This window comes from Electrona antarctica, assembly GCF_951216825.1.
Source record: "Electrona antarctica genome assembly, chromosome: 7".
Classification (NCBI taxonomy): domain Eukaryota; kingdom Metazoa; phylum Chordata; class Actinopteri; order Myctophiformes; family Myctophidae; genus Electrona; species Electrona antarctica.
In genome coordinates this window covers 48,690,134-48,704,046 of record NC_136812.1, presented here as the reverse complement: position 1 = coordinate 48,704,046, position 13,913 = coordinate 48,690,134, and the positions used below count along the sequence as shown (strand labels likewise).

The window sequence follows — 13,913 nt, the reverse complement described above, 5'->3', positions numbered from 1 at the left end:
GGGCCCTTCAGGGGAATTGGACCGTGAGGTACTAGGTTTGACGCCCTGAAAAGGGCTCCTGGGGCCCTTCATTGGCCATTGATTTTGTTACATTTCGGTCAAGAAGGCGATAAAAACACTGAAAAACACGAAAATGACGCGCACACGGGCGCTATGGGGGCCCTGCAAAAATTACCGGCCCAAGGGCCCTCGTGGGGGTTAATCCGTCCCTGCATACAAATGAGCAATACTGAAAAGAAATGATGAATTAAAGTATGATTTAGTCTGAGCATAATTACACCAGCGGTTCTCAAGCCAAGGACAAGGACCCCCAAATGATATACAGTATTTGGCTGTGGACATTGGCCCATCTGAAAATGTTTTGTGCTGATTTTTATTAAAATAATAAAGACTATTCAAAAATGATGACAAGACGCCAAAGGACGTTTTTGGTGCTATCCTTTTAGACCAAGTGCACTGTACTCTGTTGCTGTTTACTGATGGATAATTTCTAATTATTAAGAATTTAATTGTTTGTGGATGTCGTATTACATGATCCCTATGACTTATTTTTCATGTGCCTCAGGTCACACTGCCCCACTGAGGTACATCTCACTTCTCCCCTAGCCAGCGGGTAGATAAAGAATTGTTTTTCTCCCATTGGCCACAGATTACATGTGTATCTGTGAGAACTGTTGTTTGACCTTGTAACAAGGCAGACTTCATGTCTCCCCCTAAACATTATTTACGTCTTAAAGGTTATATTCGTCCACTGTATATGCATTATGCTTCCTGGTTTGTCGGGATATGACCGGCCCCAACATTGTTCTGACAATGACACGTAGCTCTGTGTGGCTTTCCCAATCTTGATTACAATGCTACTGTATATTAACCGTGTCCATTTGGTGACACAGGGAAGAGACTTTTTGTAATTTGGCTGGTATGTGGATTCATTCTTTGTGCTCTCCAAACTAAAGTGAACTGGCTGAAACATCATAAGCTCCTGACTGGACAATCATTTATTTTATGTGGATTAATTTATTCATCTTTGGGTATTTAAAGGTATTTTACCTTAAGTATTTCCTACTTAAGGTATTACATTTATATTGATTTATCCTAACAAGTATTCCTGTTAAAGCTAATTCTTAACTTTATAATTTAAAGGTTTATAACCATTTTTGTTACAGGCTCTCTGCATAGGTTTTTGGTACTGAATACTTTTTTTGTACTTTTTTGATTACTTTCAAACGTATTTTTACATTTCAGGAGTTTCTTGCTCTGCTATCGAAGATAAAATATATGCAGTCCTTTCTAATTAGCATTATTAATTACCTTAATTATACATTTATTTAACATTTACATTTCTGAATCAATCAATCAAACTGTTTCTGTAACAAATGTATTGTGGTGTTGCAGGTTAACGCCATGCACATTCATATCCACTAAAAATGCAAGATTATAAAAACTGTCTGGGTCATGTCTGCCGTGCACTAACCTGGGTAAACCCCTCCCCCCTCGCCAGATTTGCATTCGGCCTGAGAATGAAATGTTGTCCAGCAGGGGGAGTGGGTTTACCCAGGCTAGTCTGCCACAGGCGTCCCTTTATCCTTCAAATTGCTCACACAGCCTAATTGAAAATAACTATGGAACACAGCCCAAGTTAAGCTGTCAAAGTCAAATTGCAGACAGAGACAGCCATTTGGACCCTTGTCTCCAATTGCAATTTCCCATTTTTGCAATAGGAAAAATTGCAATAGGCCTAGAGAAGGAAATAAATGTCTTCAAGTTGTCTTTTAGTTTACTGTCACAATCTCCTGCAAAGTCTCTGATTCTCTCTCCTTCATGGTCTTTAAAGGACAACTTTAGTTTTTTTCAACCAAGGTTCATGTTTTAGGTTGTTATTAGAGAAAGTAAAAGATGAGTGTTAATTTTTTTTCATTTGCTGCTTTCTTTCGATTTAGGGTTTTTAGCGTTTTTGACGGGGTATTCGAGCATGGGGCTAAATATGTATTTTTTTTACAAGATTTTATGGCGATTTTCTCAGTAGATCCTGTGATCTTCTGTGGCCAGATGTAATTTCCTGGGGTTTATTAGGACTATAGTAAATAATAAAAAAATAAATCCCCATACAATTTTGTACAAAAATACATATTTAGCCCCATGCTCGAATGCCCCCGCACCCCTGTCAAAAAGAGCTAAAATCCCTAAAACGAAAGAAAGCAGCAAATGAAAAAAAAATTAACACTCATCTTTTACTTTCTCTAATAACAACCTAAAACATGAACCTTGGTTGAAAAAAACTAAAGTTGTCCTTTAAGCACAGCAACGGCACACATTTCCCCCCCGTATTTTCCATGGTAGCATCAAGGAGACGCACAGCTCAAAATAGTTTTTGAGTAGGTGAATAATGCTGATAACATGAATAGAAAGGAATGCCTCAGCCATACTCGCATGATAAATAACACTACCATATATTATTGCTGTGCAGTGGAAACCTTGTAAGTCCAAAACCATTCCTTTTATTCTGCATTATTCTGAAAACATATTAGCTTGTATCGGCTATTTTCACTTTTGTATGATGTCATTAATTCACACACACAAACAAATTGTTTCTCTCCATTATGGTTATATTGCAAAATTACTTTGATACAGTTTGCAATGCCAATTGTACCTCAGAAATTAATAACCCAAGAGTGCAAGTCTAATCAGTCCAATAAAGGCATGATTTGATTTGTTAGTTTTTGTATTTTTCACATCGGAAGATAATGTGTGAATACATTTGAGGCATTTTCTTAATTTTTGAGTGGTGCAACCACTCCCTTACGGACTGCTGCTGATATGGGGTGATACCAGTCGAATCGGCTGACGGACTTATGTGTGTGGGTGGGTGCCTGCCTGGCTGGCTGCCTGGGTATGAGCATGAAAACAGCATGGTTGTTTTTCACCACCTGTGCGCAACCTAACACACACACAAACACACACGCACATATTAACTGTATATATGATGATTCCGGGTGTTCCAGTACAGTACAGTACAGTACAGTACAGTACAGTAGAGGGACCGGCACACGGTAACTCTGTCATTTCTGTACCTTTTTGGACGCGGGGCGGCTCGCCGGAACCGGGCCGGCACCCTGGGTGCGTTCCTGTGGGCCTGGAAACACCCCCCCCCCCCGGAACCCCCACACGGAGTTGCACCACTCACTTCACACGGGTGTTATATTTTTATTTGACATGGACACCATAATTACACAAAGCACTGAAAGCAGACATTGTTTGAACTGTCCACAGGAGGATGAATGCACAGGATTAATAAAACAATTGTAAAGTGTACAATTCAAATCGAATTTTGTACTATTATATAGGTTTTAATGTGGATAGAGAAGCTTGTGACCATGGTGCAATATGACAAGTGTGAGTGAATCATTTTGAAATGCAAGTCCCTTCTAATGAACAGAAAATGAATATAATTTTAGCCGGACTTTCATGAATGTGCTTTACCTGTCTAAAATGTTTAATTCTTATACCTAACTGCATTAGAAATTATGTCATGTTTAAGCAGTAAGTCTACATTGACAGGCCTATTGCATCATCAGGATATAGAGGACGTTTTGTTTTTGCCACCTCTTCCAGGTCGATGTTCTAATAACCGTGTTGTTTGTACCACTGAGCTCTGGCCACCACGTCATTGGAGTAGTCTCTACCGGTGGTCTTGGCATCCACTTGTTCATAGGAGGTAGGTGGCCCCATATTGTAGTATGCTAGTGCTCCTACAGAAAGAGATTCTACAGTCAGTCAATGGTGGACATTGGACAATTAAGGTACTTAACCCCAGTACTGCTTAATGTGGTTAATTAAAGTACAGATACTCAAAAAATGTACTCAAGTATAAATGTAGTAACTTTATTGCTGTCCCCAAATGATCATAATCAAGTACAGTGCTTACAGTACAGTAAGAGAACTGTGACTGTACTGTGGATACACAACTGAAACATGTGAAGGGAACCTTTTGTCATTAATTAAAGCTTAGATAAAGATAAACCATAAAAATGAAAAATAATAATAATAAATAACCAACAACAACTAACCCATGAACTGCTTTTGCTCGCTTAACCCAGACCATCTTGTCTGCATCTCTCCAATGATGCCGACCAAGATCCTGGTGGCTTGGGTAAGGTGTTCCTCACCGTCCCATGCGCCGATTGGAGTGTGTGACCTCTTATCGACCTACATAAATACAATTACATATTAATGCATTATATTATAATATAATGTTCTCCTAAGAAGATGTGAGCTAATAAAACGTGATTATGGTCATCACCTGCATCAGTCCAAAGCCATTATAATTGTCACCCCAGCCTCCAGTATGTGCAATTGTATTCCCAGCCCTGGATTCTCTTGAGATGATGCCGGCAATGATCGCTGCATCAACACCCTCCCTTTCTCCCACTCTGGAGATGATGTACCGTAGTTTTTCTTTCGATGATGTAATGTAGTTGTTCATTCGATCCAGATCAGTCTGAGCCATAGCATTTGATGCCTGAACACCTTTGAGAGTGATTGAAAAGAGAAGACAGTTTCTCAAAGGGACCCTCAGAGTTCCTGGAGGGGTTTTAAATGAACCCTTGCAGGTCCGTAACCCTTGAAATTAAAGTGTTTGAGAAACATTGATAACTTACCTGAGCATCCCAAATTGTCCTGCTGAGCTGTTTGCCGTGATGCCCCAGTAGGTTTAATGCTCATCATGATGTCTGCATAACCTAAACATATGAGATATTTCAATCATATAATTAAATTCAATAAGTGTTATATTTGGTGAATGTCCTGATTTATTTTGTTTTATATTCTTTCTTTATTTTAATGTATTATTTATATTGTAATGTTTTTCTGCTTTTTACACTTTTTATTCACAATTTAGTTTTTAGCCAATGAATTCCTCCCAGCACACATTTTTGTGTTGTCACTGCTGTTGTATCCTACTGGCTCACCTGGCTGCCAGTTCGGCGCCCCCACTGTTATGATATTAGCCCATGCACACTGCATCTTAGTCTATGTACTTGAACGTGAGATACAGTGTACTTGATATGTATTGTGTACTGCCTGTACTGTAGCATACTTTATAGATAGGCTACGAGAGACATCTCGGCGGCAGCAAGGTCAGTCTTGCTGCAGTAGGCACGTTCTTCTGTCTCATATCTTATTGTCACGTCATTATGATCCAGCACTATATATGTTTCCTGTTTGTGTAATAAACTTTGTGAACCTTAGCGTGATACTGTCTCTTGTCCGTTAATTTGTTCTCCCGGGTACCCGCCGCCGCAGTCGCCGTACCAAAGGAATACTTCAACAGGATTGTCACACACCACCCAGCCTGCACACACTACCTGTCTGTCAGAACCAGACGAGGGTCCAGTACTTAGAGATTACAACACCCACCAGTAGAAGCTTTCGGCCTACTCCTCCCGCCTAACACCCCCTCGGGTGCCGCCCCAGCCCGTAGGAGTACGTGCAGTGACAAATATCACTCTCCCTGCCCAGCTTCCCTCCCCCGAAAACAGGCCAATTGTGTTAATTTAGCCTATTAAAGTCTGACGCTTTGTCTACACAAGATAGGCCTATAGGAGTTTTACTTTTCATGAGCTATCCATTGGTAACACCATTTTTTCAGAAAATGAAAAAAAAAAAAAAAATATCCCAATATGGAACAAATGTAGTTATTATTTAGTCATAACACACTTATTAATTTTAAAATAATTTGGTTTTCTGCCCGACATACAGTACCAATAATACATTTGAAAATAGACCAAAAAAATCTCACCCATTTCTGCGTTTGGTTGATGGTCTACTTAATAAAACTGGAAGCTGTCTGCAGTATAGACAGAGTTGTTCTACCTTTTATATGGTTATCTATAAGTTTCACTATGAGAAGCACTTTCACATTCTAGACCGTTTGTAAGTTTCACTATGAGCAGTGTACAGTATAAGTAATACTGTACTTTCACTTTCTCACTATTGTTATCAGCTGTCTGTTGGAGAATGATACATCTATAATTCAATCACAGAACCACTTTGGTCATCTGTGCTACTGTTAAGTATACATTGTGAGGCTATCATCCTGTCCATATGTAATTTAAAATAAATGTGCATATGCTAGTTCTGTTTTCCCAGAAATACCATGAGATAAAGCAATAACACCACGTGTCTGTCTGATGGCCTGAGGCACAAACGACATGAGGGAGTTTCCTTGTGTTATTAGCTGTGTGCCATGAAAGGAATGAAACATGGCATGGACCATTTACTTCAGCAGTGTGCAAAGAATAGCGTGACTAAACTAAACTATAGCCTACTTATTGTTATGATATTAGCCCATGCACAGTACATCTTAGTCTATGTACTTGAACTTGAGATACAGTGTACTTGATATGTATTGTGTACTGCCTGTACTGTAGCATACTTTATAGATAGGCTACGAGAGACATCTCGGCGGCAGCAAGGTCAGCCTTGCTGCAGTAGGCACGTTCTTCTGTCTCATATCTTATTGTCACGTCATTATGATCCAGCACTATATATGTTTCCTGTTTGTGTAATACACTTTGTGAACCTTAGCGTGATACTGTCTCGTGTCCGTTAATTTGTTCTCCCGGGCCCGCCGCCGCAGTCGCCGTACCAAAGGAATACTTCAACAGGATTGTCACACACCACCCAGCCTGCACACACTACCTGTCTGTCAGAACCAGACGAGGGTCCAGTACTTAGAGATTACAACACTTATACTTTCACTTTCTCATAGCCAACACTGTTATCAGCTGTCTGTTGAGTCATGTTGTTAAAGGAAAACTTTTACATCATGAACTTTTACAACATGAACCAAGGTTCATGTTTTAGGTTGTTATTACGAGAACGTAAAAGATGATTTATTTTCATGATTTTTTTACAGGGGGCTGGGGCATTCAAGCAAGTGGCTAAATATGTTTTTTAATTTTTTTATTTATAGCAATTTCTTTATTATGATTTACTATAGTCCTACAGACTAGACCGCAGAAAATTACATCTGGCCACAAAAGATCACGTGATCTATTGAATGTGAAGGAGGAAGTGACAAACTGACAATTGAGCCCATAATTGAGCTCATGATGACACACAGTATGGGAGACCCCTGAGACCTCCCATTTGTAGAATCGGCCTCAGGTCATAATGGGTTAATTAAGTCCATGTAATGTGTAGAAATGTTCCAGATTTGTAAGGGGGAAAGACACTCAACAGAGCAGGTAGGATTAGACAGTATATGTTTACTTTATGTATCCAAAATATCAAATGATCAGATGATCAGATGAGGTATTGTTGGATCTTTATGTGATATTGCAGAATGAGTCGTAACGTAACGTAAAGGTTAAAGGTGGTCAATCTGACCGGACCATGGTGTACTGTACTGTACATACATGGCGGAATTAACATCAGTGTGTATGCACAGGCACTCATGTGTGTTTGGTACGCATGGAGTTGGGTAAGCTGACTGTGTGTGTGTGTGTGCGTGTGCGCGCGTGCGTGTGCGTGTGTGTGTGTGTGTTTTTCCCCTTCCCCTAAACAATGAACAATGTTGTAGTTAGCTGGTTTCTGCTCGACAGCTGAGATTTGCATTATTGCATTGTGGAGCTTGCCACGTACTTGTTGTGTCCAAGCATCCAATGTCCTTTCAGTTTGTCTATTGTTGGGATAAAGTAGACCTTTAAGCAGTAACCATTAATTATAAGAGTGTGCACCCTAGCTGTGCTCAAGCAAGGTCACAGAGCGACAGAAAGATTTCTATATAGTGTCTGAAAAAGTAGAGACACGTCAGAATTCTCCAGGATAGACAAGCCTTCTGTCCTGCTTCCAGGGGCGCCCCGATCAACGGACTGATATGAGCGAATCTGATTTGTGATGTAACAGGTCGTATTTGCTATAATCTATGCCTTTGCTGTTCATATGCATATCACATGACCATTCATTTTGGGATAAGTATCCCGGGAAATCATTAAATATATGATTCCATGACTTATGTATACAGCCTGTTTATTGGACTCTCTGATAACTCCCGAACAACCATGACGCATCACTATGGTGTTCACCATGTATTCTGTTGGAGAAAGTATGCATGGCACAGTTAATGATTAATCAGAAGCCTGAACATAGTGAAACATGTTGTTGTTAAAGCCTATAAGGTTTGCCACTTCCATGTAAAAGCCATGACAATAATATGCCTTCCCACATGTCCATATTACTATGAAGCAATACAAAACTGAGCATAACGGGCAGCGGATAAGGGATCTCTTAAAGGCAATGGCATGTGGCACGGTGATTGGTTTAATTATTGTAACGCCCAAACCACACTTGTGCATAATGCAACGGGTAACAAAGGTGTTTTAGGGATTTAGACAGGTAACCAAAATACCACTGCTAAATCCTCAAATTGTGTATTTAGAATGCTTGAACGAAAATGGACCCCATAGTCTCTCCCCATGGCTTCGGCCTGGTGGACAATAAACTCCTATATTTTAATGGTTAACCCATTCTAAAGCCTGACCTAAGTTTTCTGAAACTTCAAATATTTATATAGCAGCATCCATTACAAAAAATGTAATACTGTACATACAGTATGTGCTCTGTGCTCATAATGTGTTCAGCTGATTGGCTGAGCACGTAATGTGTTCAGCTGATTGGCTGAGCACGTAATGTGTTCAGCTGATTGGCTGAGCACGTAATGTGATGCATGATGATGTATGATGAAGAACAGAACAGGAATTAATCATAAAGGAGGTAAAAAGGGAAAATAAACATATACAGTGAGGGGAAAAAGGGGTGGGCGGTGGGTGAAACTCACAACTGCACACTCCTGACCAGATAACAGGGTTGCCTGCAGGCTTTGGCCATATACTGATAACGTGGATATTCACTCACACTTCCTCCACGTTTCAGTCTGGACTTTGTCCCACATGTAGGCAGCTTGAAAAGTGGGCCTATACGTCGTTAAGACCTGAGGACAATTCTACAAATGTCTTAACCCCATGGTTCTATATCAGTGGTGCTCAAACATTTTCATGTCAAGGACCCCCAAAAATATATGTAATTGGCCGCCGACCCCCATCTGAAAATATGTTGTTCCAGGGACCCCCCAGAAGCAGAGATTTGAGTTAAAAACATGGCTCTGAAAGAATATAGCCTATATTCAAAGATTTGCACTACATTTTTATGATTTTTCAAAAATAGCAGATCTACAAACTCGTAGCGCGGCACTCGGTGCCGCACTATGAGCTTGTAGATCTGCTATTTTTCAATAGCTAAAGTATAAAATAATGCTTAAAACACCAAAAGGGGTTCCCGCCCTGAACGGGTTTAAACAGACCCGTTTAAACAGATAGGATCATGCACTCATACCAGTGTTGTTTTTGACAGCTGATTTTAGTTTTAGTCATAGTCTTTTGAATAGTTTTCATTTAGTTTTAGTCACCTGGAATGTTTTATTGCTAGATCTTGTTTTAGCCGACTAAATATCATCATGAGATTTTTGTCGACTAAATCTACAGTTGATTTAGTATTTTGATGCCTTGATGTCGTCGTAATGGCTGATTTCACAATTAGCCGATCTACAAGCTCACAATGCGTCGCGCTGCGACACATTGTGAGCTTGTAGATCGGCTATTTTCAGCATGCAACCAAGTGTAAAATGACTTCTGTATTTTGCTTATACGGATATTCATCCACTAGTCCCACCAGTCATCATAGTTTTCATTTAGTTTCCATTTAGTTTTCACCAGTGAAAAAAGGTAGTCGACGAACACTTTTCGTCATAGTTTCAGTCGACAAAATCAACACTGACTCATACAGTGCACACACACACACACACACACACACACACACACACACACACACACACACACACACACACACACACACACACACACACACACACACACACACACACACACACACACACACACACACACACACACACACACACACACACACACACACACACACACACACACAGCTAATGCAACATGACAGTATGTCGCAGGTTCGACTCCAGTCAGATCCCGACGACCTGTGCTGCATGTCACTCCCCATCTCTCTCTCTCCCCCCCATTTCCTATCAGACTACTGTTCACTTACTTCACTATCAAATATCAATAAAGGCAGAAAAACTTGAAAAAGCCACAAAATCTAAAAAGGACAACTCACCCATTGTGTTCCGTATGTTGCGTGTATTCTTTTACCTGTTGAAGAAACACAACGATAAAATTATTTGAATGAAATAAATCAATATGTGTGTGTGTGCGTGCGTGCATGTACAATCCTGTGCCTCAGCAGATCATGCCATTTCCAAGAAATTACCTCCTGGTACACTGTGTGCGCGCACACACACACTGTACATAGTCATACAGTACATATCTCTGCTGTCAGGAAGAAACCAACTAACTCCAAAAAGTTCATTTTTCAGGACATGTTAAATATTTATTTTTCAGAAAATTAAGAAAACCTTATATTATGAAAACAAAGCAATACTGCCTCATCAAAGTTGGTGTTGCGACTTTATATATTATTGTCAATTACTTGCATGAGAGGGAGAGGTGGTGGAGTATAGCTGCTTTAGCAGAGTTTGAGGGTCCAATGGAGTTAAGAGGTTTTGTCCAAAGCGTTTTTTACTACTTTCCATTGAATCTAAAAAAATCTAAAACCTCAAAAATGGAGTTAGGTGGTTTCCTCCCGACAGCAACGATTTATGCATACTGTGTGTGTATATATATATATATATATATATATATATATGTATGTACACATATATGTAGACATACGTTTATTTGGCATTAGTAAATAAAACATTTTGACTTGCCTTAAATGGGCACAAAAAAAAAAATAATTAAATGAACAAGTTGAATCTAGGTGGGTGGATCTTTGTTGGTTGTAAAGTGTCTTGACTCTTGAGACAACTTGTTGTGATTTGACACTTAATAAAATTGAATTGAAATGAAATGAAATGAAATGAAATGAATTTAATTTAATTGAATGATATACCAGAGTAATCACATGAAAGCAGGAATAGAAAGATATATTTCACCAACCTGAAGGAGACCGTACAGTAGTCCAGGACAGTTGTCTGAGTTGTCTCTTCAGTCCAGCAGCCTGCAGGCTATATATAGGCTAAGCAAACTTGCTTTCACTTTCGGTTGTGCTGGGTGGGCTTTTCTTGTAAATGGCCTGATCTTCCAGAGCTCGTTATGGGAGGGAGGATCGCTCGCTCGCTCTCACGCACGAGTCAATAAATAACATACATAATGATAATGGAGTTATACAATGCTATTCAGGGATCTGCCATGACAATAGTCACACACAAAAAAAAACTAAATTGCACACACAGTATGGGACATTACAGCAGTGTATAACATTTCAAATGGCCATAACTCTGACCATTGCTCTGATCAGCGCAATATATAGGACTGGATCTCTGGAAAATCTAGTGCTCTTAACCCATTTTGGGTGGGAAACCCTTTTGGTGTTAGCATTATGTTATGCTTTAGCTATTGAAAAATAGCAGATCTAAAAGCTCACCAGTGCCGCGCTACAAGCTTGTAGGTCTGCTATTTTTGAAAAATCGAAGAACGACTGACATAGAAACATAGCTTTTTCAGAAAACTGTCAGGATGTAGAAGACATTTTTAGAATCTGATCAAAATGGTTCTTTTAAAGAGTGAAAAAACATTAGGGTCTTTAAAAATTGTATAGAGAACACAAACACGCAAGATAATAGAAATGTTTCCCTAAAAAGCTGTAAGAGAAGCTATTTATTGGGTCTTTTGTATTAATTGTACACTTTTTTTTCTTTACAAAAAAAGAAAAACTACATTATTTACAGAATTAACTTAGAATGGACCTTTTTTCTGATTTAGGCACAACAATACAGGAAACCTTCAGTTTAGATTAGATTATTACATGTCATGGTTATAAAAAAAAAATAACCAGTTAATATGAAACTATGCCATGAATATGAAAGATTTCAAACAATTTAAAGAGTCTAATGTATCCTGGTGAACTTGGACTAACAATGTAGCTCTGAAATAAAATTCCTGCATTAATGGGGGGACAAAATAAAATAAGTTTAAAATATAAGATCTCCGTTAGTTTAGTGGATATTCATGGAGCTCTCTTTGGGACAAGAGATCTAAACAAATAAAACAAAAAGCCACATCTCTGGACTCGTCTAACTCAACTCCAAACCACCCTTTGCACTCTCAGAAATCACTTATAATACACATCGTCTCAATGACTGCAATGAGTCCAACCCATTTTGGGTGGGAACCCCTTTTGGTGTTTTAAACATTATGTTGTAATTTAGCTATTGAAAAATAGCAGACCTACAAGTGCCACGCTGAAAAATAGCAGACCTACAAGTTCACTGCGCGGCACTCGGTGCCACTTGTAGGTCTGCTATTTTTCAAAAATAGCAGACCTACAAGCTCGTAACGCGGCACTCAGTGCCGCGCTACGAGCTTGTAGGTCTGCTATTTTTCAATAGCTAAAGTATAACATAATGCTTAGTTATGTAGCCCTCCCATCAGCCTTACTCACATTAATTATCAGATTAATGAAAAGCATGGGAGGAGCAATACCAAAATTCTCGTTGTCTAGGTTCTCACTAGGGCGACCAAAAAGAGACCTTAGGTAGCCACAGAGACATAACATATACTGTAACTTGAACAACACTAACACTATAAGGTACTATTAGCTCTTGAGCCCCCACCCTGAACACAATCAGAGAATAAACCAAATTATAAATTCACAGACCATGGTACTTTAACTATATTGGTGTTTTTATTCACCCACCAAATCAATTAAAATTCAACAGTCAACCATGTAAATTCCAAAAATGTGTGTAAATAAAATAAATAAATACCCCAGGGTTTTAGTTCTTAAAGTTTATGGTACCATCGTTGGCGCGCATGTTGGAGCTCTTATTATGGCACAGTCAGTGGTCAGTTAATTTCCTTACTTATGTAGCCGGTTTGAGCTCTGCGTTGTGTTTGGATGCAGGACAAGGGGACTCTGGTCACTCTTTAGCCTTTGGTATATTTATTTCTGCACAGAAATAAAGAGACACACACAATGAAGCAGGCATTAGACACAGCCTCTGCATGCAGCACACCAACCCACCTTCTCTCAGCTGGCATCAAAGCAAGAGAGAGCCAAACATGACTTACAAAAATACAAAACTACAAAATACATAATCTGTCACAAAACATTCACATTACATCACAATACAAATACACTTGAAATGAATAAACCATCGGCTAAACAGTATTTTATATAAAAGGTAAATAAAACAAAACACATGTAGTACAACAAAAACATACCTGCACAGAAATAAAGAGACACACACAATGCAGCAGGCATTAGACACAGCCTCTGCATGCAGCACACCAACCTGTAATGAGTGACAATTGACAAATTGACAATCAAGCATGCTGCAGTCTCTGCTGTGTGTGTGTGTGTGTGTGTGTGTGCGTGTGTTAGAGTGCTGAGTCCTCACAAATGCTGTTAAACAAAACTTCTACCAAAACTAAAAAGTTTGTCAAAACACTTCAAACTTTGCAAAACAAATACATAGTAACATACAGAACTACATTACGACAATGTTTCACTGTTTGCATTGGTTAAATACACTTAAAACAACTTTAGAACAAACGTCTACTAAGAGCAGAGGACTAACCCACCTTCTCTCAGCTGGCATCAAAGCAAGAGAGAGAAGGGGAAGGAAACGCAGGTAGATGACGTCACTGCAGGAAGGAGTGACTTCAAAATAAAATAACAACACATTGCTCCCAAAACATTACAAAATAAAAGTGACAATAAATAATGCACGTGAGGGATCCTTGGTGGAATGCATTCACTTGTATATCTTA

At 39.2% G+C, this 13,913-nt stretch overlaps 1 protein-coding gene across 2 annotated transcripts; it reads right to left on the bottom strand.

Annotated features, from left to right (window-relative positions):
* Window positions 1-3,188: 3,188 nt before the first annotated feature.
* Window positions 3,189-13,522, bottom strand: LOC306927162 (lysozyme g-like). Of its 2 annotated transcripts, XM_079506844.1 has the most exons (8): window positions 13,365-13,522; window positions 13,004-13,089; window positions 11,079-11,260; window positions 10,198-10,232; window positions 4,659-4,739; window positions 4,301-4,527; window positions 4,068-4,206; window positions 3,189-3,749 (listed from the first exon to the last, which is right to left on the bottom strand). In XM_079506844.1, exons 4-8 carry the CDS (start codon window positions 10,199-10,201, stop codon window positions 3,622-3,624), a joined length of 579 nt encoding a protein of 192 aa, XP_079362970.1. In that variant the 5' UTR covers window positions 10,202-10,232; window positions 11,079-11,260; window positions 13,004-13,089; window positions 13,365-13,522; the 3' UTR covers window positions 3,189-3,621. The 2 variants fall into 2 exon arrangements, with proteins under 2 accessions (XP_079362970.1, XP_079362971.1); XM_079506845.1 differs by lacking the exon at window positions 13,365-13,522 and having other exon boundaries at window positions 13,004-13,173.
* Between the last annotated feature and the right edge of the window lie 391 nt (window positions 13,523-13,913).

Excerpts from the sequence above, each read along its gene's own strand:
- LOC306927162 (XM_079506844.1), bottom strand. Across the intron at positions 4,528-4,658 it reads GGACAATTTGGGATGCTCAG|GTGTTCAGGCATCAAATGCT; the intron begins GTAAGTTATCAA and ends TCACTCTCAAAG. Across the intron at positions 3,750-4,067 it reads CGAGCAAAAGCAGTTCATGG|GAGCACTAGCATACTACAAT; the intron begins GTTAGTTGTTGT and ends CTCTTTCTGTAG.